This window comes from Phaseolus vulgaris, chromosome 1, assembly GCF_000499845.2.
Source record: "Phaseolus vulgaris cultivar G19833 chromosome 1, P. vulgaris v2.0, whole genome shotgun sequence".
Classification (NCBI taxonomy): Eukaryota; Viridiplantae; Streptophyta; class Magnoliopsida; order Fabales; family Fabaceae; genus Phaseolus; species Phaseolus vulgaris.
The window spans coordinates 3,082,491-3,104,689 of record NC_023759.2 but is presented as its reverse complement, the minus strand read 5'-3'; the positions used below and the strand labels follow the sequence as shown (position 1 = coordinate 3,104,689).

Genomic DNA, 22,199 nt, shown 5'->3' with positions numbered 1-22,199 from the left:
AGAAAAAAATATTCATATGTTGAATATTTATTAGGAGGCCAAGTATTTATAACCTAATGTAGTTAATTTTGTTTTGTTCAGACTTGTTATCACAGGAAAAAACTGGAGATAAAATTAACATAAAGATATTAATACTGAAATTTAAATATTTTATAATGTTAATAACTCATTTCTTCTTTTTGATCATGTCAGAATCCAGTCAGAACTGAAAAGCATACACATTTCAAAACATGAAATGAAAAGTAAACTTCATCAATCACATGGAACTTGAAGCTGTTTTATCCTCTTCAAGAAATACAACAAGGTTAACAAGTAATGTTAGAAAATTCCACAATTTCTTGCCTGATTAAGATGCAACCCAAAGCTGAAAAGCTCATCTAGGAGAGAACAGTAAAATTTATACATCAAGAAAATATTTAAAGAGCAAACCAGTTCTCTCTACTTTGTCACTTCAAAAGTAGCTCGAAGATTGGATATCATGACTGGGCATTCTCCCTTCTCGTCATACTCAGCATATTCTCCACTTGACAAGTCAACATTCTCAAATTTGGTTCCCTCAAGCTTCAAAAGTTCAAGTTGCATTAGTTAGAAATATGACCAACATGCAGAAAATTATGATCTTACCAAAATTTATAGGAAGTCTTAAAAATATGGCTATCGGGTTAAATTACAGGTTTCTGCACCAGGAAATTTCTAATGAAATTTTATTCAAGAGGGTAGAGAAGGGCTGTATCTTGCAAATTGTTATGATCGAAAATATTTTGAACATGCTCACCTTCCCATATATGATATAATTATTGGTTTAGTTTTTGAAGACTGGAATAGAAGATTTTGAAATTAATCATATCAAATTCGTCCCAGTCCTAAGTTTTTAGATAAATACTATAGATAAGTACTGGTAACAGTTAACAAAATAAATTGAATCATTAACACTAAGCATCAAACCAAACCAAAGGAAGCACATGATCATGTGTTTCAATGGAGAAGAGTGGGTATATGAGATATTTACAATACCCAGTATATATATCAGCAAGACTGAATAATCAGAACAGAAGAGATCAAAGATATGATGCCATTAAGCCCGTGATATTTGTTTCAATTGAAAAAAGTGGGTATATGAGCTATATATACAATACAAACTCCTAAGCTTATATGTCAGCAGCAGCAACAATGAACAATCGAAAGAGACCACAGAAATGAGACCAAAAAAATGAAAACATAGCATAAAAAAAGGATACTCACCGACTCAACTTTCCATCCATCACCGAATACAAAATCTACTGGCTCGTATCCCCTGCAGTCAAATAACATCAATGGGGCGTACTTCCCTGATTCACTGATTTCCTGGGTAAGTGGTTTACCTTTGCCTTCGATCATGGTCACAGTGCCATCCCTGCCACAAAATTTGCACTGCATACCAAAGAAAGGATATTAAGAAACCACCAACTGCAGGAGCAAACAGTTCAAAGAATCACAAATGAGAGAAAAGAAAACACTGCATTGAGTGCTTATCATTTTAAGGTTAGGCAGCAGAATCACATAAAATTTCCAGAACCTTTCCTCCTATGTCAGAGACCGAAAAATAACCACATAAGCAAAAGCCCAATCATGCTAAACGAACAGAATTCTTCTGCTCAGTCGGTGTTTCTTTAATGCACTTAGGTCATATTTGGATAAAATCATCCATAAGTATTTATAAGAGAAAAAATAATAAGGTAAAAGAATTAAGTTTCTCAAATAAGCTAAATTAAACTAATACATTTAACTTCCCCAAAGGCTCTTTTCATTTAACTTCTCCAAAAGCTAAAGTACATAATTCTTTCATTTTAGATTATATAGAGAAGTTCAATTCATTTTACCTCTTGTTTTTTTCAACTACAAATATTCATAGAGAAGTTTATCCAAATATAGTCCGATTTCACCTAATTGAAAAAAAAAGTCGACGAACCATAACACCTAATTGCAAATACTAGTATAGTGGATAGTGTCACTTGTCTTTTCTACCATTCACAAATACATAATAAAAGGGAAACACTGACAAATTATATATATATATATATATATATATATATATCCAAAAGTAAACACAGCATTATGAAATGAGAAAAATATGTTATGCATTAACAGTATAATAAGATTACATTAATGGTATGTTTACATTGTCCACTATCTTTCAATCATAAACCACACTAAGTTTGTTCCTTTTTACCATGGTCATCTTAAAAGTCACACCAACAATAGTTTATGATTGGATAACAATGTAAAATTATTTTAAACGTGTGCATGACTACTAAAACTCTTGATAAAATATATAAAGATGAAAATCACAAGAAGTTCCTAAGGCTATTAATTCAGATGAGGAATGCAAGGATAAAATTTATTGGAAATGATCAGAAGAGAATAGTTCAAATAGTAGTAGGACCTTACCAATAAACTATGAGAGAGTATGTTCCTAAAAAGAACTTGAACTAAAAAATATGTATACTAGAAGGACTCACGCGAGAATCAATCACAATCTTTCAGGGAATAACAAATTCACGGATTTATTGAATTGGGTAATGAAAAAAAAATGATTTTGATGAAACGCAAGCAAAGGGCGAGTTGGGTTACCTTCTGAATGAGATGAGTGGTGCCCTTTCCAACCGGAAGAGAAACGGTGTCGTTTAAGACGACGCAGGTTTCTTTCTTGCTGAGTTCTCCGCATCTCCCGCATTTCACCTATTGATTGCAACAAGAAAACGAAATTGAAGAAAGAAAAAAGGAAGAATGAAAATGAAAAATTGAAAGGAACTGAAAAAGTTGAATTTGATTAATTGAAAGAGATGAAGGAGGAAGAAAGAAACCTTGAAGAGGTAAGAGAAATTGGGATCGTCGCAGCCACCTTGGGGTTGAAGATTGGTGAGGTTCTCAAGTTCCGCAGTGATCATCAATGTGAAGTTCACCATTTTTCTCTCCCTCTCTCTCTCTCTCTCTCTCTCTCTGATACAGTAACACTTTTGTTTTGGGTGTTTGAAGCTTTGGATTGGAATCAATGGATTGTTCTAGACAATGTAAGAAAATAATTATTTGATCATAAAAAAAATTATATTTTAAACATTAAGTGTTAAATCTAATTATTTAAATGAATAAAAATTTTATTTAGAAATTATTAAAGTAAATAAATTGTGAAAAAATCATAATTTCAATTAAAATCTAATTATATTAAAATCACAAGGTATATTAATACCACTTATCTATTTCAGTATTTTTTTATAAAATTTTCCACTCACTGACTAAGGTGTGAAATTGTCCTCTTTATCAATAAAACCAAAAGATAATTTCATCCATTTATATTATACTGTATTAGATTAATAGTTTTATATAACTATATTTATAGTTAGTATATATTTATTAAAATAGAAATTATACTGTAATTAAATTGTAATAATATGTTAATTATATTTTGAATTTAAAATGAAAAATTGATTTATTGTAGTTTTAATTTTCTGAGTATATTGATTATCTTATTTTGGTTGCATATACACTCCATTCTTAGATATGATATGATAACGAGTAAATAAATCGTGTGTATCTATCAGTTGCAAGAGAGATAATAATTAAACTAAATGTCTTAAAATAACTACTTAATTTGTTTCATTGCTATGTTAATTATGTTGGTTGGTCAATAAATTGGTGGTGCTTTAGGACAAAAATGAACATCAAAAGGAATTTATTTTCATTATGAAAAAAATTAATAACTTAATTATGGGATAAAATCGTTCTGAAATAAAATAATTTTATATAGAGGAAACTTAAGAAATTCATTTATCATAAATAGAACTTGTGGGATAAAATTACCCGGTAACTATATTTTAAAGATTAAAAGTAAAATTTATAGTGATGTATATAAGATCATTTTTAATTATTTATAATGTTTTAGATGATCGTTGAAATTTAATTTAGAAATAAAGATAAAAAAAAGGATGGAATAAAAAAATGGTTAAATATAGGAATAGAAGTAAAAAGGTTAGTATGAAATAGTTGAAAGAGATTTTTTTTTTAACTAGGATAAAGTGTGAAATATATATTTAGAAGAGAGGAGAAATATGATATTAAAAATAAAGTAAATAGCGAATTTGATTTATTGCTAAATTGGTTCTTAAAAGTATATATTTTAATAATAAAGATTGAGTCATATATTTTAAATTGGTTTGAAGTTAGTTACGATGATAAAATGAATTAATTTGCATATTGATTCTCATTCGTAGAGAAAGTTGGAATTAACTTCAAAATAGTTTTTAAAGGGAAAAATTAAAACAGTCCAAACATATATTTACATAAACATTATGTATCATAATATAAATATATATATATATATAACAATATATTTTATAATACATTTATATTATAACATTTTATTAATGCTTTGAAAAAAAAAGGTTGATGGCATGCTTCGACCCATTCCATCAAAACTATTTTATTGATAAATTAGCCAATACAAGTCAAAACAAATTGGTTTTTTCTTCTCGTATTTCCGATAATTTTTAAATATTTTACCTTTTATAAAAATAATTGATAGATTATTTATTTTATAGAGATATTTCGAAATAACTTTCTAACAAAATTTTCAGACCGGAATATTTAGAAGAGAACTTTTGGAACAAAACTTTTAACCATAACATAAAAAAAAGTGGGTATTTAAAAAACAGATATAACCTATAATCTGTTTGAGAAAAATGTTTGAAAATTTAAAATTCATTTTGAGTACTTACGAACAGACTATAAAAGTTGGCTCAATATATTAAGAAAAATTATATAAAAATATTTTGTCTCTAGAATCATCAAGATTTTAATAGATGTAATAATTTGTTATTTTACTTTTTAAAATATACATGTTGATTAACTCTGTACATTTTGCATTAATTGCAACTCAACAATGTTAATTGGGCTCATGAGAAAAATAGCTCAAACTCATGCATATGGGTCTCCCTAATCTTGATTCCACTTTATCCATGAGTGGCTTCTTCTTCCTGCACCCCTACATTTTTCTTTCTACACCTCCACAAATTTCTAAATCCCGAAACTGACCTTAATCTTTTATTTGAAAAAGGACACCGTAGATATCGGAAATAAGAATCTGGGAGTGTGCTACGGATTCATCAATCCGGAACTTAATATTTTTTTTTCGGATAAGGGGGTATTCCAGAAGCAATTTTTGTATAAATTATTGATTTCTGGATTGCTGAATCTGGAAGTCTAATTCTGTTACGGATTCATGGATCCAAAATGCTTTTTTTTGAATTACAGATTTCTGAATCTGGAAAACATATTTATGTTACGAATTGGTGAATCCAGAATACTTTTTTTGAATGATGAATTTTTAAATGTGAAATGCATATTTTGAATTACGGATTGGAGGATTCGAAATTTTACCGGAAGTACCAATCTGAAATTTTTCCAGACTCCATAATCCATAATGCAAAAACTAAATACAGTTCAAGTACCTCAACTAATTGGGTTGGGTCTTTCAAAGGCAATTACTTCCTGCACCCAATTCCAGTCTGAAAAGACGAAAATACGCTTAAAAAATGGGGTATATATAAAAAATACATTCCGGACCTCTTTTCCAGAATATGTTTCTGATTTTTTTTTCTGTAACGTATTTTTCGTATTGCGTATTTTTTTTTATCTGGATAAGATTTTGATTTTTGTTTTCAGATTCTTATTTCCAGAATATAATAATCTCTTAAGAATTTAATTTTCAGAATATATTATTTTTATTTTTGATTTTTTGAATGAAGAGCATTTTTGGAAATTTAAAATTATGTAGGGTACAGGTTCAAAAAATTGGGTGTAGAAAGAATTTGTCCATGAAAAAGAGAGTAAATTCTTAGGCTCATAAGTGGGTAGATTATTCTGCACCTTATAAATTGTGATGACACCCAATGCATATCGAAATTTCCAAACAATTACCCTTCATTCAGAATTAAAAATCCGAAATTAAAAAAATTTCATTTCATAAAAGTAAATCTAGAATAAATTTTTATGTTTATGAAATGGAATTTTAAAATAGAATTGGAAAATCAAAATTTCATGGAAAAAGTAATTAAACAATTTTAGAATACAAAAATTAAATTCCAAATAAAAAATTTTAGAAATGTATTATGAAAAACTGATTCCAAAAATAAGAAAAGTGTTACAGAAATAAAAAAAAAGTTTATAATATATTTTTATTCATATTTCTCTATAAATAAATATATTTTTATCACTTTACATAAAAATTGAGTACAGGTCCAAATCTTTTCGGGTACCCTTCATTCATAATTAAAAATCTAAAAATTAAAAAAAATCATTTCAATAAAAGTAAATCTTTTTGGGTACCCTTCATTCATTATTAAACCTATGAAATTGATTTGAAGTGTGAATTTGTACATTCTTTTGAATCCTCGTAGTCACGACAATACCAAATATTTCAGCTAAAACTGTTTTTTAAATTTTTTTTTTTTAAGATCCTACTCATGTAATAAATTATGAATAAGAGAAAATGGATGAAATTAAAATCTTCCTATTCATTCTTATTAAAAATGGGAGAGGAATATTAAAAGGTGAAGCTAAAATGCATTTTTTTTCCTTTTATTAATACATATGTCAAAACAGAAATTACGTAATCTATGCATTATTTGAACTTTTTTCCTACGTATTTCTCTCCCCCTTTTTACTCATCCATTTCCAGCATATTTTGCATGTACCAAAGAGATTGTTAAAACTTCTATTCTAGCATCATAATTCCTAACAGGTCTAGTATTTAAAAATTAAAATATAAGAACTGTTGAATTGTGCAAACAATTCTTTTCAAAATCAATTTTTTGAAATTTCTTAACACCAAAGGATCCACAGATATGAACATTAATTTTAGATTCAACAGAAAAAACTCAAACCTTTATTTTCTTTGGTTGGGTAAATGAAACATGCATTTGCATGTCAATGATGAATTCATGATGTAAACATAAGTTGAATGACACAGAGGGTAACTCATGCAGACATCACTAGCTAACTTATAGTTAAGCAATTAATGTCTATAATTCATGACCCCATATCACCAATAAATTGCATGTCTTCAATGTGTATCTTTGTCTTCAATTTCAGTCATTGTTAATTGAATTCTGAATGGGAAAGGTGTTGCACTTTTCTGCCATGAGATCCATAATCTTCATTCTCTTGGGGCTGTTAATCACAGTCCATGGTGGTTCTTTATCAAGACACAAGATTTTGGAAGTTGAAAGAAAATTAAAGCATCTTAGAAGATATTCCTTGAAAACTATCGTGGTAATTAACTCTATATAAATCATCTTTATACTCACTTATATACTATGAAATGTCTCGTGTGTGAAACTATATATTTTTGAGTTGTTAGAATAAACTCGAAAAATGACTTTGATACCATATTAAGAAGTGAACTTTAAGTTTAACTCAACCTTACACAAAGTGGCTAAGGTAAAGTTTTTAAATACTATAAAAATACTATTATTTCTAATCGATGTGGGATCACTTACAATGCATTGGGTACTTCTTTTTAATGTTGTTAAACACCTGATAGTCCTGTAATTTACCAGCATTTGATCAATGAAAAACAATCAGAAATCAGATATATAACAGAGAATCTTATACAGTTTTTAGTGAGATCATGTTTTCTAAGTTGTGGCAGTGTGTGATTGGTTATTTTTATACAAAGTTAAAGTTTGTTTATGTTTTTAATCTTATAGATTAGAGAAAAGTTTCTGATCTTTAAGTACTGAATTTGACTGACTGACACATTTGTTTTCTAAGTTGTTGCAGTGTGTGATTGGTTATTTTTATACAAAGTTAAAGTTTGTTTATGTTTTTAATCTTATAGATTAGAGAAAAGTTTTTGATTTTTAAGTACTGAATTTGACTGACTGACACATTTCATTAAAATAGTTTTTAGTCCCTAAGTAATAAATCTAAGGTTGATGATGTATTCTTTTCTTAGATTTAGCAGATGAACACCAAATGAGTTCCAAATTTTAAAGACTAAACACATAATTAAGTCTTGATTTATCATAACACCATTTTTTTCATGTTTGTAGAGTGAAGATGGGGATGTGATTGATTGCATTGACATCAATAAGCAACCAGCCTTTGATCATCCTGCATTGAAGGGTCACAAAATCCAAGTGAGTCACATTTGATTCTTTGTTTATCTCACCATGATTTTTGTGTTCTATATGATGTAGCTAACTTGCATACACCAGATGGCTCCCACTTATAATTCAGCAAAAGAAGACATACCAGTAGGGACAAGAACTGCTAGAAACAAAAACCATTCAAGGAATGGCAAAATGATGAATCAAAGGGGTGAAGAGTTATCTCTCACTGTGACTTCACAAGTGTGGCAGAAAAGTGGAAAATGTCCAGAGGCAACAATACCTGTTAGAAGAATAAGAAAAAGAGAGCTACTCAAGGCTCATTCAGTTGAAGACTATGGAAGGAAGAAGCCAAGCTTCTATCACCATCAAAATGGCCAAGTGAATAAGAATCTTGATTCCTTTGTTCAACTTAAAAACCACTCTGTAAGTTTTGTTACACTAATTGCACTTCTGAATACAACAAAAGTCTTATATCAGTTGAAAAATAGTATTTTTTGTTTGTTTTTTTCTGTCTCCTTTACTCACATAGTTAAGTAATAAAATGCCTCTATTCATTCTTATTAAACAAAATTCATTTCACAAGTCCAAAAACACTTCTAGATACCCTTTAACACACATTTTGTTATTATAGAGAGTAGTGGTCTTGTAATGAAATGTAGGACTATGATATTTATATAGCTTTATTTCATAATCCTTATTTCTCTCCTCTTAACACATCATATATCCTATAAATCCTACTATTTTTTTCTCTTTCTAAATATATATACATTAAAGTTTCATGAATCATTCTCCAAAAATGAAATCATGATAAAATTTCGTACACCAATTAATAGTAATGTGTTAGAGTGCAAAAGTTGGCACTCTATTACGACATGATTAATATGATAAGATCAACAAACTCTTTAATATATGTTTTAAATGAGTTTGATACCATCTTAAGAACTATACTTTGAGTAAAAGTCAGTCTTACCAAATTGATTTAGAAAGTGAAGTTTATATTCACCTGTATACTATAAAATTTTTTATCTCTAGTTGACGTCTCATCTTCGATATACTCTTGTTATAGATGTGTAAATTCATAGTTTTTGAAGCATGATATTGTTGTAGTTGAAAGAAGAAAGTGTTTGGTGTGTTGATTTGGGATTACATGTATGTGAAACAGAAGGCAATATTGTTCACAGTTGGGTATCGTTACTTGGGAGGAAAAGCAGACCTGAGAGTGTGCAACCCTTATGTTGAAAAGGATGATGAATACAGCACTACTCAAGTGGCTCTTCTAACAGGCTCATACAATGACTTTGAGTGTGTTCAATCTGGATGGGCAGTAAGAACACTTTCTACTTACTTTTCTCTTTTTATGCATCTTTGTTACTTCAAAAACCTAACTTATTCTACCACTTTTGCATGAGCAAAGCCCTCCAACTTAAATTTGTTTTTTAAGTGTAAAATACTGTTCATACTGTACACTACAAGAAAATGATGAAATAGAAACTAATTTTTAAAAACCAAAATAATTAGTTGCAATAGTAACTAAATTAGAGACAATTTTAGAAACTAAATCAAAAATTGGTTTCTAAATTAGTTTCTATTATTTTCTATTATTGTTAAATAGTTTCTAAATTGGTATCTAATTAGCAACCAATGTTTTATCTACCAATTATTTAGTTTCTAAATTTAGTCTCTAAAACCTTGGTTGCTAATTAGAGACCAATTTAGAAACTATTTAACAATAATAGAAAATAATAGAAACTAATTTAGAAACCAATTTTTGTTTTAGTTTCCAAAATGGTCTCTAATTTAGTTACTATTGCAACTAATTATTTTGGTCTCTAAAAAATGGTTTCTATTTCATCATTTTCTTGTAGTGGTATACCAGCCTTCTTGTTTCTTCTTTTTCTTTTTTTAGTTCACAACAATTTTTTTTTGAAAATATATGATTGACAACTTTACAAAAGGAGGATTTTTTTAAAAAAATAAATACTTAGATATGTTTTTAATCTCTGAAATTTAGAATATTTTCTGGTTTTTGTTCTCCAAATTTTAAGAGAATTATTTTTAGTCTTTCAAAATTGAAAAAAAAAAGTTTTAGTCCTTGGCATGAAATTCGAGAGATTAAAATGAGTATTTTGTAAATTATTTTAGTTGCTCAAATCTAATATTTAGATACATGCAAAATTTAAGGTTTTCTTTTAAGTTTATGGACTAAAAATATTTATCTCATGAGAAAAAAAAACATAATTAGAAATTTATAAAAATAAGTAGGTTTTGAATAAATTACACAAATGTATATTTAAAGACTACTCAAGTTTTTTTATTAGGAAAATCACTTTCAACTACATTACATCTTTATTATTGTATATTAAAAAGGGTATTTTGTTTTTAAAAATCCATTTATTTATTTTAAAATTTCATTTTGAAACACAAATTATTATTTTTTAAATATGTCCATTGCAAAAAAATTATCTTGGATAAAAAAAAGTCATACACGATGCCACATATTTTAAAAAAATTATAAAAGTAGTAATACATAAATTGATTTATTTAATTTAAATATATATATATATAATTTTGAACAATTAAATGAAGATAGTGTGAGGATAAAAAAAATTGTGATGGACATAAACTTAAATAAACTTCATGTAATTGTAACTTACTCTTTTATTTTCTAAATTCTTTGTAGTTTTTCATGCTTGAACACCTGAAATTATATATGGTTTAACATGTTTAAGTGTTTAAAATTTGTTTTCATTCTCTCTTTATACAATAAACTTGCACCAGGTGAATCCCAGTGTGTATGGAGATAGACAAACTCGGTTATTTGTATACTGGACGGTAAGTTTGCAATTGCATCAACCCTAAAAAAATTGTGAATTACTAAGTCTTGATTTAGATAATAAGTGTGTTGCATTATATTTAAATTTGTTAATCTCTGTAAAATGAGTAAGCTTTAATTTTAGTTCCTATAAAACAAATTAATTTAGTAAATTTTGAAATAATTGTTTTTTTTCTTGATTTTTTTTTAAAGTTTAAAATCATTAATTTTCATATTTAACATCAGTTTTAAAGTAGTATTTTATAAATCTTGAGTTTTTTTAATGATGTTATCTATTGACATTGTATCATGTAGACATGAAGTAAACTTTGAGTGAGATATCATTTAGAATGATGACTTGACTTTTAGTTAACCTATAAATATTTAGTGAATTATCATAGAGTTTGCCGATAAAAAATCATAGAGTTAAAAAAATATTTTCAATTTTAGATGAAAAAAAACAAATAAAATATTACAAAAAGTCAACTAAAGAGACAGAATATATTTAAATTAATATTTAAATTTATTTATTTATTTTTACTTATTTGTTTAGCAATTGCTTCCTACGCCTAATCAACTTTCAAATTTTTAAAATTGTCTTTATCCCGAAATTGAAAATCCAGAATTAAAAAAATGCATTTAAGAAAAAGAAATACAAAATAGATTTTTGTGTTTCGAAAATTAAATTCTAGAATAGAATTCTAAAACCAAAATATTATTCTGAAAAACAAAATTCAGAAACATATTCTAGAAAAGAGATTTTGAAAAAGAAATTCCAAAAACGTATTACGAAAAATGGATTTCAAAATTAAGTGTTCTAAAATTCAAATCAGAAATGTATTATGAAATATCAAGAATATATTTTGATCCACACCCCTATTATTTAAAAACTATAAAGAATATTTTTATTATTTCACATAAGATACTAGGTGCATGTTCAAATATGTGGGTACAGAAAGCAATTGTCATTTTATTATAGTATTTTGGGCCTAGTAATTTTTAAACACCACTTTTTGCAGGCTGATGGTTCAAAGAAAACGGGTTGCTTTGATCTAACTTGTCCTGGGTTTATCCAAACCAACAATGAAATTGCCTTGGGTGCTGCAATATATCCAATCTCAATTCCTGGTGGCCTTCCATACACAATAACAATTTACATATATAAGGTCACTCACATCTTTCTTTTATATATATTAATAAAAAACTCTAAAAAAAATACTAAATAAAAATATATTATACCATTGAAATTATTCTTTATGAATAAATCCGAAGTTAGCAAGCTTATCAGATGCATTTCCTTCACGTAAGATGTGAGAAATCTTAAACCTGATTTGTCCACAGTAATTAAAACAAGTTTAACCTATTACGAAGCATTAAAAGAACATTAGTTCTAGCAGTAAATGGAACACAAGTATTATTTGACTCATCTTCACCTAATTTGAACTCTTAATTTCACATTTGAATTCCTTATGATTGCTAAAAGATGAAAGATGAACTCTTTTGTAACTTATTTTTTTTCTTTTGGCATTTTTGATTTGCATTAGGATCCATATACCAACAATTGGTGGGTGCAATATGGTGAGAAGACGAACATAGGTTATTGGCCACCTGAGTTGTTTGAAACAATATGTTACAATGCACAGTCTGTGGAGTGGGGTGGTGAAGTTTACAGTTCAAGCATTGGACACACTCCTCACACAGCAACACAAATGGGCAATGGCCAATTTGCCACAGTTTTGGATTTTTCATCTGCAATAACAAGAATGAGAATTCATGACAATTCTGAATTCTTGAAAATCCCAGAATGGGTCACTGATTATTCTGATGAATATAATTGCTATGATGTTTGGTTAATGTCAGATTATATTGATGATCCTCAATTCTACTATGGGGGTCCTGGTAGAAATCCAAAGTGCCCTTAACAAGCTTCTACAACTTACATTTTAGTAGGAAATAGAAGAAGGAAATTGAGTGAATATTTTGGTGACTTTTTTTTACCTAATTTTTAAAGTTAAAAAGTAATAATATTAGTTTAGAAATTTGCTAATAACTCATGAAAAATATATAATAAGAAATTTATCATTTAAATAAATTTAATAATGATGAGATATTAACGTTTTAATTTTACACGTAAGAATGTATTATCGTTAGTTTTTATCCAAAATAATTCATCTTTAAATATTTATCTCTCGTTAAGAAAATAGATTTTAAATTTAACTCAATTTTATTAAATCAAATTAATTAAAATTTATTTTATTTATATATTAGAAAATATTTTTATCTTCAATAGAAGTGATCTTCAGCAACCTATCTTAATTACTCATATTTGTATTTTTTAAAAATATTACTTTTAAAAACTAAAGTGATAGCAATTTAATTGAACCGAAATAAAAAAATATAAACAAAATTAAGAATTCAACCAAAATTATATATTTTCTATAATGTGATAGCTAGAATTGCAAAAAAAAAATATACATATATAAGGACCAAAATCGGGGTTCAAAAATTAAAAAAATACCAATATTACAATTTAACCAATTAAAAAATACCATTCTATCTTCAACTAGTCCTGATATTTTCAAACTTACATACATCACTATTTCTCTATCCATTTTTGCAGTAACACATAGCTGGTTGTAAATACTTTGTAACTCCAAAAGACTGTGGCAAACACTAGTTTCCACATTCCAATCTAATGTGAACCCATAAGGGTCAAAACTCAGATTCAATGAGTAAAATGAAAATGTAGTGCAGAGGGTGACAACATCCACTAGTATTACATTTGATTATTTTTAACATTCCATATAGTTACAACAATATCTACAAACGAATATGCTGTAACAAGAACAAAAACAACAGGAAAAAGTAGAATAAAGTAGCAAGATACTTATAATCAAACAACAACAAAGTACAGAACTTGATGCACTGTACAAACTCGTCTCAAAGCTTGTTTTCTGCTACATTTAGACAACACACACGTCTCATTTTCACTTTCAACATATAGCTTTTGATTTTCACATTCTGAAGCAGAACACAACCAAACACAGGCCCAGTAGTTCCATGTCCATATACATGACTAGACTAAATCATGCTGTTTTCTCTCTTCTTGAATGGATTGGAAAATTCTAGCAGCTGATTCTGTTGCAGATTTCCCGTTATGTGGAACGACTTTGATGACTTGTGTTTGCTGTCTGGCATCAACAGAGTGAAGAGAAAGAGAATGTGCATCACTTCCTTCAGTAATGTTCCGTGCTTTGATTCGCTGTGGTGTTTCACTAGCAGTGCTTGCTGTGCTCCCTTGTAATTGTCTCTCCTTAGACACCTGAAGTTTCTTGACATGTGACATGGCTCCACTCCTCTGAACTGGCAAGTTAGATGAGCTTTGGTTATGGTGAGTGTTAAAGTTGGCTCCTTCCACTGATGAATGACCATTTTGACCATGGGAACCTTGCGTAGCAAACTGGTTCACATGTTCAGCAGCTGACCCTGATGCTGCTTGATTCACTACTGGCATGCCATAGGGGGAGAAGTAGGTGTGGTTGGCAGGAGAAACAAAGGGTGAAACCCCAACTACTTGATGAGAAGCTGGGAATTGATAAGCAGGATTCATGAAAGTAGCACCAAGAGGTGCTTGTCCGAGTGGCCCGCCGCATCCTGCAGGCATCATTCCGGTAAATGCAGGCCTGGGATATGGCTTGTAGATAAGCCCTTCGGAAGGAGACATGATAGGAATTAACCACTGATGTTGAGGTGACTGATTGAAACTCCAGGGACTTGTTCCATTATCAGAAGCTACATCTGTCTGGTGTGGAATTCCTGAAAAGGGGGAGTGATTTGTGAGGTGGCTACCATTTTTTGGGGACGAAAATGAGGTTTTCTTCTCAACTGCATTCTCAGCAGAACATTCTGTTTTATGGTTCGGCTTTTCTGAGTTGTTTTTCCGCTTAGGATTTTGTTGTTGGGGTTCAACGACAACTTGCAATGAAATGGTTTTAGGAGTAGACCCCTCCAGAGGAAATTTTCCCAAGAAAGCACCATCTTCAATCAAAACATTTGGGGATGAAGCAATCAGCTGTTGGACCTGTTTAAATAAAAAGAATTAATGTGTGATTGTGTATGAACAGACTTGAAGGGTGAATCTCCATGTCTGTGTGCAAGTACTTGCAATTAAAGTTAACACTTGACATTTTGGGCTAGCAGAAGAGATCAACTTTACCTTAATCAGTCTGTGCAATTCAAACACTTGGACAGCAAACACTCTCTGTTGACTGTAGAGAGGAATGGGAGTTCAATCAAAAAAATTACACAATACTCATCCAAAAGGTAAAAGCTCCTCTAAAGTAAAAGTATTTACACACTTTCTTACTTTCAAGGAGCCAAGTAAAATATCATACAGGGAAAATAAGAATATAGCTCATTGCAGAAAAACATATTATATAATTCATATGAAATAGTTATGTACTCTAGTTGTTTCTGGTTCACAATAAAGACTACACTCAACCAGGAAGCTTAAAGCGTGCAATGTTACATAATCACCTTCTTTTCTAGGCATACATTTATCAAATCATATAAAAGATATCCTATGCATAGAAACTATTATATGGTTACCAAAGCTAAATCTCCCTCCTTGAACACGGAAAATTAAGACACTGAGAAATAGGAGAAGACAAAAAGAAAAATGTTCCCCTTGTTATAAGTATAACATCTATTAACAACTCATCCCATCATCATATACTCTCCAATTGTCCCTGTACTCTGTGGCATCATCCTGCATTTCTCAGTCCCCTTCTTAGCCCAGGTCCTTCAGTGCAGCAAGGGTAAGCAGTATTGTAAGCAAACTCACCCAAGTGGTCACATGGAGAACCAAGTAAGAGGAAACCAAGAAAGGAATATATCCAAAGAGTGAAGTGATCCGCTGTCAGCCGGTCACAAGGGTAACCCTTCAACACAGTACAATATTTTAAGACTGCTCACCACCCTGTTGTAAGACGATCCAGGATCCACCATTAAAAAATTATTAAGGACTTTGAACATGCAAAAAACCAATTTAGAAGGGACCCCAAGATGATCAGATTTTCTTTCTCAAAAGCCACATTAGCAACTCCTTGAAGGAAATATAAATATACAGGTTATTTACCTAGAATAGAATACAAATCATAAACCAAACCAGTGCAGTTCTACGCTTTTAGATATTAGAGAAAGGAAAAATACCTTCACCGAGTGGCAATAGGGAAAAGGTTCAACACATTTTAGAAACCAAGCCTTATGTATCCAAATTAAATATGCATGAAACAATATGAAAGGGATCAAAATATGAATAACCAAATCAGAAGACAAATCAAACTCAGGGTTTTATTCTATTCTCCTGCACATAGAAACAAGTTGACTTTTTTTCATGACAATATGGTAACTTTATAATATACACAAAACTTCAAAAATCACAAATACAGCCCAGATGAAACATGTCAAAAAGCCACTTATCATAAATCAGAAAGGAATTTCACAAGGAAATAATTAAAGTTTGGAATCACCACACCACAGAAAAAACCTGCTGCTAATCATCAACATCACTTACTTGGCAATTTTTCGCCTTGCTTTCCAGAAACGTTTTTGACCTAATATCCCAACAACATCATCAGGAGAAACTACCTGACTTGATAAATTTGTTACCGTGGAGATCTTGGAGACATCACCAATTTCATCAAAAATTCCCTTCTGCATTGGACCTTCAGTACCAATATCATGATATTCAACATCACCGGTAGCCTCAACTGGACAGGTTTGGTTTGCTGCTGAATAAAAACAGCTTTTTGGTACAAGAGCATTTCCATTATCCATATCCCTTGTAGAGCTAAGGAGACCATTTCTATGTTCAACGTCATTGGATTGGGGCCCAGCCACACACTCCTGTTGTAGACAAGCACCATCCTGATGTGACCTGCTTAAACTTGGCACAGAACAATCTTGATCCTCTTGATTTGGAATCACCTTGGCTTGCATCACTAGACTGTCAATAACTTCTCCACTTGATTTGTTTTTGACAGACATTTTCTGTTGCTGTCTACTTGAGCTTACATGTGGATGCGCCTCATTCCCACTCCTCACATGTTTTCTCATGTCAACAGGAAGGGAACCAAATAGTGTTGGACCTCTTTCACCATCATCTTGCACTGAAACTGAGCAAAAATTCCTAGCACCCAAAGGAGTGATTTTTTCCCCATTGAAACTCTTCATCGTTTTATCATTAGAGTGACCAATCCTCGAGCAAATGTATGCATGAACATCATCTTCATCTGCTCTCTTTCTCCGTTCTAGTTGCACCGATGAAGTGTTTGATCTCGATCCATCAGATTGGCGAGAAATATAACTTTCTGCTCGATGAGCAGGTATTTGCGAAGGCAAACGAACTGGGTAGGCATAACTTCTCTCATGCCCATTCCCCTGAATATATATATTGATTCGTATTAGAAACATACACAGTCATTTGCAAACCTTCACCAAACAGCTTAAATCATTGGCTTATTTGTTTCAAATCTCATACGAAAACAACAAACTCCAAGGCATATCAACCAAACCAACACAATTCGTTTCAAATCTTATCCTAAAACAAAGAAACTCCTAGACATGTCATAATAAAAAGTTTAAGCCTAACTCAATCTGATAAAACCCAACAATAATTATTAAAATAGACTCTCATAATATCTTAGAATTTGAGATTTGACCTAACCCAATCCTGCAAAACTGAGTTATGCTATGAGACGAAGGCTACCCCTAATTACATACTATTTTAAGGCTTTCTCTCTAATTGAAGTTAGACTTGCGATTTTCCCAATTATCTCAAGCTAAGAGCAAGTTAAGCAACTAACCCACAACAGCAAAAACATTTTCCAACTTAAAAAAAAAAAAAACAAAATTGAATGAAGAACAGATACCCAAAAGCCAATCCTCACCTGGGTTGAGGAAACTGGTGGAGCAACTAAGTTAGAAGATGAATTTGGTTTGAGTGGCAGAAGGCGTGGATTGAACCTCTGAGATGGAACACTGAGCTGTTCATAGAGGGCCATCTTGTTCCTCGGAGGTGCTCTTGGCCCTCCTTTCTCTGCATCATTTACATGCAGCCTCGGGAACATTGGCCCCGCCACCTTCTCATCCTCGTTCCCTCTCTTCATCCTATCCCAAAATCTCGTCTTTTTCTTATCCCAATTGGCACACGCAACGAGAAAAGGAGAAGGAAAAATCTGAATCGAAATCTAAGAAGAACCCAGATGGGGAAAGATTGATGGGGTAACGAAGTGTGATCAGAAAGCAAAAGTACGGAAGAAAAACCGAAGAGATGAGTTAGGGATTCTCCTCAGACATGGCTCCGAGGTAATCGAAAGAGAGAAATAGAAGAGGAAAAAAGTGCGTTCTTGTGGGCCCCACTATAGCATATCTCTACACTTGTTTAGATTTTCTTGCCTAGATTGTTCTCTTCTTTCTTCTTTCCCCTTATCTAGTTACTGTCATTTACTATATTAATTAATTCGCTCTTTTTGCTTTTAAAATAAACTAAAATAAAACACCAGTTTTTTTTTAAGATCAAATTTACCTTCACTTAGTTGAATTATCTCATGAGTTAAAATTGTGTTTTTTTTTTAATTGAATTTTTGTATTTGTTTAGTTTTTAATTGAATTTTTTTTTTATTTTGAATTTTTTACTTCCAGATTATAGGAAATCCTTTCTTTAACTTTTCAACCTCTTAATCTAATACATATATATAGATAAATGACCAAATAATTAAATATTAATAGTGAATTAAGACCACTTGGTCATTTATACCTTATTTATTTTCCTGTGATGAAATGTGAAAATGACACCAAAATTGAGGATGGATTCTACGCAAAGTATAAAATATTTAGTGATTGCCAAGAAAAAAAAAATAAGTTAAAAATATTTAATTGTTTTTTAACATTATTTAATTATTTTTATAATAATTTAAATATAATATTACAAATATTTTTTATTATTTTCTCTTAATTTATTATTAACAATGTCCTTCTTTACAAAAAATTATTTCCTTTTTCATTACTTTAAATCATCTCCTCAGTCTACTCACGAACTTGAAATAAAAGTTCATTAAAAATTATAAATAATATAAATTTAAATATATGTTATTCATTAATTACACGTTTATTGTTACACTTAAAATATTTTAGTTACTTAAGATTACAGGGTTTTACCATGCACACTATTTAAATAAAAGTTGGAAAAATATATTTAGAACATGAAAAAATACTTGTAAAATTATTGTGTAAGAAAGGAGGAAAACATCACTCTCTTATAATGTTATCTCAGATGTTGTAAGAACTAAATGTTAAAAGTATTACTTGTAAAATTATTGTGAGAAGAAGTTTTATGTATGAAAAAGTAACTAGTTTCGTTAACTTTTCACTTAAAATAATAATTATTTTATTATAATACAATATTTTATTTCAAAAATAATTGTAAAGGGATTATTTTTTATCATAAAAATATCAAATAAACTTTCTTTTAAATATAAACAACTGAAAATATTTGTTGAAAAAATGAGAAATCGAAGGTTATAATATGCAAAAATTAAAATATTGATATGGAGTAGAAAGAATAATAACACTCACTAATAAAGGAAGTGAACTTTTTCTTAAAATGGGATTTTAAAAATACGGTCTACCTTTATTTTAAATTTAAAAAAATAATTTTAAATCGTTAAAAAATACTTAGAATATATATTCAAATTAATTCTAAAATATATTAATAGTACGAAACTAAAAACAATTACACTAATAATCAATAACAAACAAACAATATATAATAAATCTTTTATTTTTATAATAATTATTTTTAAAACTATAGTTTAAATCAGTTTAGTTATTTTAATCAGAAAATATATTGTACAAATAAGACATCAAATAAGATTCTTAGTTTTAATATTAAGTTTATATTTGAAAAATTGCAATATTAAAAATAAGAAAAACTATGGATAATTGTAAATTGAACACAAGTTGTTGTGAAGGGTTACCTACCACCCAGCTGTCGTTTCCCGTACATTCCTCTCCTTTGATTGCAAGATAACCAACCAAACACCGAAATAAACCAAATAAAGATTTATTTCCCTTTTTAGTTTAGAATAGTAACATATTTTGGTGAACTTGAAACAGCAGTTTTTTATTTCCATTAATCTTGTGAAAATTAATAAGTAAATTGTTATTTTCCTAATAACAAATGCTTATAAACATTCTCTTAATGGTATAATAAGAATGATTTTAATGTTTTTATTTATTTTTTACTTATTGTTTTGTTGGTGTTGGTGAGTTGTCAAGGGTTTGAGTTTTATGTCAATGACTGGTTTAGATTGGGATGATTCTCTGGGTCAAGCATGAGATCTTGTTGCGAAGTAGATTGAGAGTGACATTCTAATCCAATTTGGATATGAATGTGTATATTTTTGTGTGATCGAGTACTTTTAAAAGTATTGGTGGTCATCAATGATGGGTCCTTTGTCACCAATGTGCCTATGTTGAAAAAGGATGTCGAAGTGAGTATAGTTTTTGTGGAGCGGTGTAGTGTCATTGATAGCATATGTCATGACTGAAAGGGGTTTTTGTATGAATTCTTCTATATGTATACATATTTGTTTATGGATGTTCATGCCCACTTTTCCTTTCGACTAGTTTACCATGAGCGTCTTTCGCCCCTACTCAATTACATCCAAACTCTTGAGTCTCGTTGCAAGCATTCCGCTTTATATGCAAGATGTTAAACCTACACCTTTCTCCTCAAGTCTTTTTTTCATTTTTATAATGCTTGACCTCCCGACCTAGTCAGTTAGTTGTCTCTTGTAGATAGTCGGGTACATGTTTGTTAACTCCATATACTTCTTTTGACAATAATTTAAAGGGAGATTTTTTTTTAAGTCATAGTGGAGCCTTGTGTCATGAGTTTTTATTTGATGGGGATAAGCTGATATTTTTGTTTTATTGGACTATGAATCTCATCCATTATCATAGTTGGTCGAGGTTTATGATGACCTCAAAAAATAATAAGATTTTTTAGGTATTGGATAAATTGACGTGAAGACTACCCACCTGAAAGATCCTTGTCATTTATCTTTCCCCCAACTGGGTGGACTTGATCAGTATGTATAGTTTTTTTTTTCTTGAACTTTGATGATACATGTGTCTCCTCGTCTAACCTTCTTCTCATCTCCTTGTTGTCTCGTCTTAAATGTTGATCTCCTCTTCATTCTTCCGTCTCATTCAGGCCATCTCTTTTTTAAGGGTTAAGAGTAATGTCACATGTCCTATCTCGATCAACCTTGCATCTGTTGGTTTATGGTGGTCGTTCTTCATATTCTTTTATAATACCATAAGTTTCCTCATTGTCTATCTCGACCTCACAGTGGATGTTAAAAATTTTCTTAAACGAGTCAAGTAGGTTTCTTCCTTAACTTATTGCTACACTGGTGTCAAGGTTATTTAGTTATGAGGGTTGTGTTTATTCATTTTAGGTCTGAGAGGGTGGCAGGACATTTGTAAGTGAATGTAATGTTTACCTAACCCATGCTAACTTATTTATAGAATTTGAATTGTGTCTCCGTGTAGATGGACCTCAATCAGTACAAATATGATAATTAATCTTGTATCACTCTAACAATACAACAATATGATAATTAGGGATTAGAGATATTCTTAATTAGATATCATGTTAGTTTTCCAATACATGTTCAATAATATTTTTGATCTTACATGCCTAAATTATACTTATTCTTACTCATATGTAAGAGTCAATTTCACAAACTATATGTTTTTTTTACATTACTTATATATAATGGTTGGTTTCACGTAGCGATATATTATTCGTAGTAAATAGTACATTATCTAGATGATGTTATAAATTCACTTTAAAAAATAATTTTTATTTAAAAATAGATAAATAATAATTTGTTTAAGTCATCAGTGTAGTAGACTGACTAAATATTTCAAAGTTACACCTTATAAAGATAATTTATTTAATAAAATATTTTATATCTAATTATTTTCAAGTGCAAAAATTATTGGGACCGACATAAGAATATCAGGAATCTGGACCACCTGTTAGTGGAAAGTGAGGGATATGCTTTCTTTTCTCATATTGAGGATGGAATATTTTACCCTTTTTTTTAGGAAATTGTCATAATGTATTTTTATTTATTTTTTCCATAAAAATGCTTTTACGTTATTAC

At 29.9% G+C, this 22,199-nt stretch overlaps 3 protein-coding genes across 3 annotated transcripts; 1 reads left to right on the top strand and 2 right to left on the bottom strand.

Moving 5' to 3' along the window:
• Positions 1-221: 221 nt before the first annotated feature.
• LOC137816613 (uncharacterized) lies at positions 222-3,050 on the bottom strand. The gene is made up of 4 exons (XM_068619826.1): positions 2,844-3,050; positions 2,611-2,718; positions 1,243-1,410; positions 222-561 (listed from the first exon to the last, which is right to left on the bottom strand). Exons 1-4 carry the CDS (start codon positions 2,943-2,945, stop codon positions 439-441), a joined length of 501 nt encoding a protein of 166 aa, XP_068475927.1. The 5' UTR covers positions 2,946-3,050; the 3' UTR covers positions 222-438.
• Positions 3,051-7,156: 4,106 nt separating this feature from the next.
• LOC137815406 (protein neprosin-like) lies at positions 7,157-12,941 on the top strand. Its single transcript, XM_068618547.1, has 7 exons — positions 7,157-7,305; positions 8,088-8,174; positions 8,253-8,570; positions 9,310-9,471; positions 10,926-10,979; positions 11,979-12,125; positions 12,504-12,941. Exons 1-7 carry the CDS (start codon positions 7,174-7,176, stop codon positions 12,879-12,881), a joined length of 1,278 nt encoding a protein of 425 aa, XP_068474648.1. The 5' UTR covers positions 7,157-7,173; the 3' UTR covers positions 12,882-12,941.
• A 776-nt stretch (positions 12,942-13,717) lies between these two features.
• LOC137816612 (protein EARLY FLOWERING 3) lies at positions 13,718-18,453 on the bottom strand. The gene is made up of 4 exons (XM_068619825.1): positions 17,910-18,453; positions 16,535-17,400; positions 15,176-15,227; positions 13,718-15,040 (listed from the first exon to the last, which is right to left on the bottom strand). The coding sequence occupies exons 1-4, from the start codon at positions 18,126-18,128 to the stop codon at positions 14,036-14,038; spliced, it is 2,142 nt and encodes a 713-aa protein (XP_068475926.1). The 5' UTR covers positions 18,129-18,453; the 3' UTR covers positions 13,718-14,035.
• Positions 18,454-22,199: the final 3,746 nt, after the last annotated feature.

Excerpts from the sequence above, each read along its gene's own strand:
- LOC137816613 (XM_068619826.1), bottom strand. The coding sequence starts at position 2,945 with ATGGTGAACTTCACATTGATGATCACTGCGGAACTTGAGAACCTCACC. Across the intron at positions 2,719-2,843 it reads ATTTCTCTTACCTCTTCAAG|GTGAAATGCGGGAGATGCGG; the intron begins GTTTCTTTCTTC and ends TGCAATCAATAG. Across the intron at positions 562-1,242 it reads ATGGATGGAAAGTTGAGTCG|CTTGAGGGAACCAAATTTGA; the intron begins GTGAGTATCCTT and ends GAACTTTTGAAG.
- LOC137815406 (XM_068618547.1), top strand. The coding sequence starts at position 7,174 with ATGAGATCCATAATCTTCATTCTCTTGGGGCTGTTAATCACAGTCCAT. Across the intron at positions 8,175-8,252 it reads TGAAGGGTCACAAAATCCAA|ATGGCTCCCACTTATAATTC; the intron begins GTGAGTCACATT and ends TGCATACACCAG. Across the intron at positions 10,980-11,978 it reads GGTTATTTGTATACTGGACG|GCTGATGGTTCAAAGAAAAC; the intron begins GTAAGTTTGCAA and ends CACTTTTTGCAG.
- LOC137816612 (XM_068619825.1), bottom strand. The coding sequence starts at position 18,128 with ATGAAGAGAGGGAACGAGGATGAGAAGGTGGCGGGGCCAATGTTCCCG. Across the intron at positions 17,401-17,909 it reads CACCAGTTTCCTCAACCCAG|GGGAATGGGCATGAGAGAAG; the intron begins GTGAGGATTGGC and ends ATATATATTCAG. Across the intron at positions 15,228-16,534 it reads GCAAGGCGAAAAATTGCCAA|TCAACAGAGAGTGTTTGCTG; the intron begins GTAAGTGATGTT and ends TCCTCTCTACAG.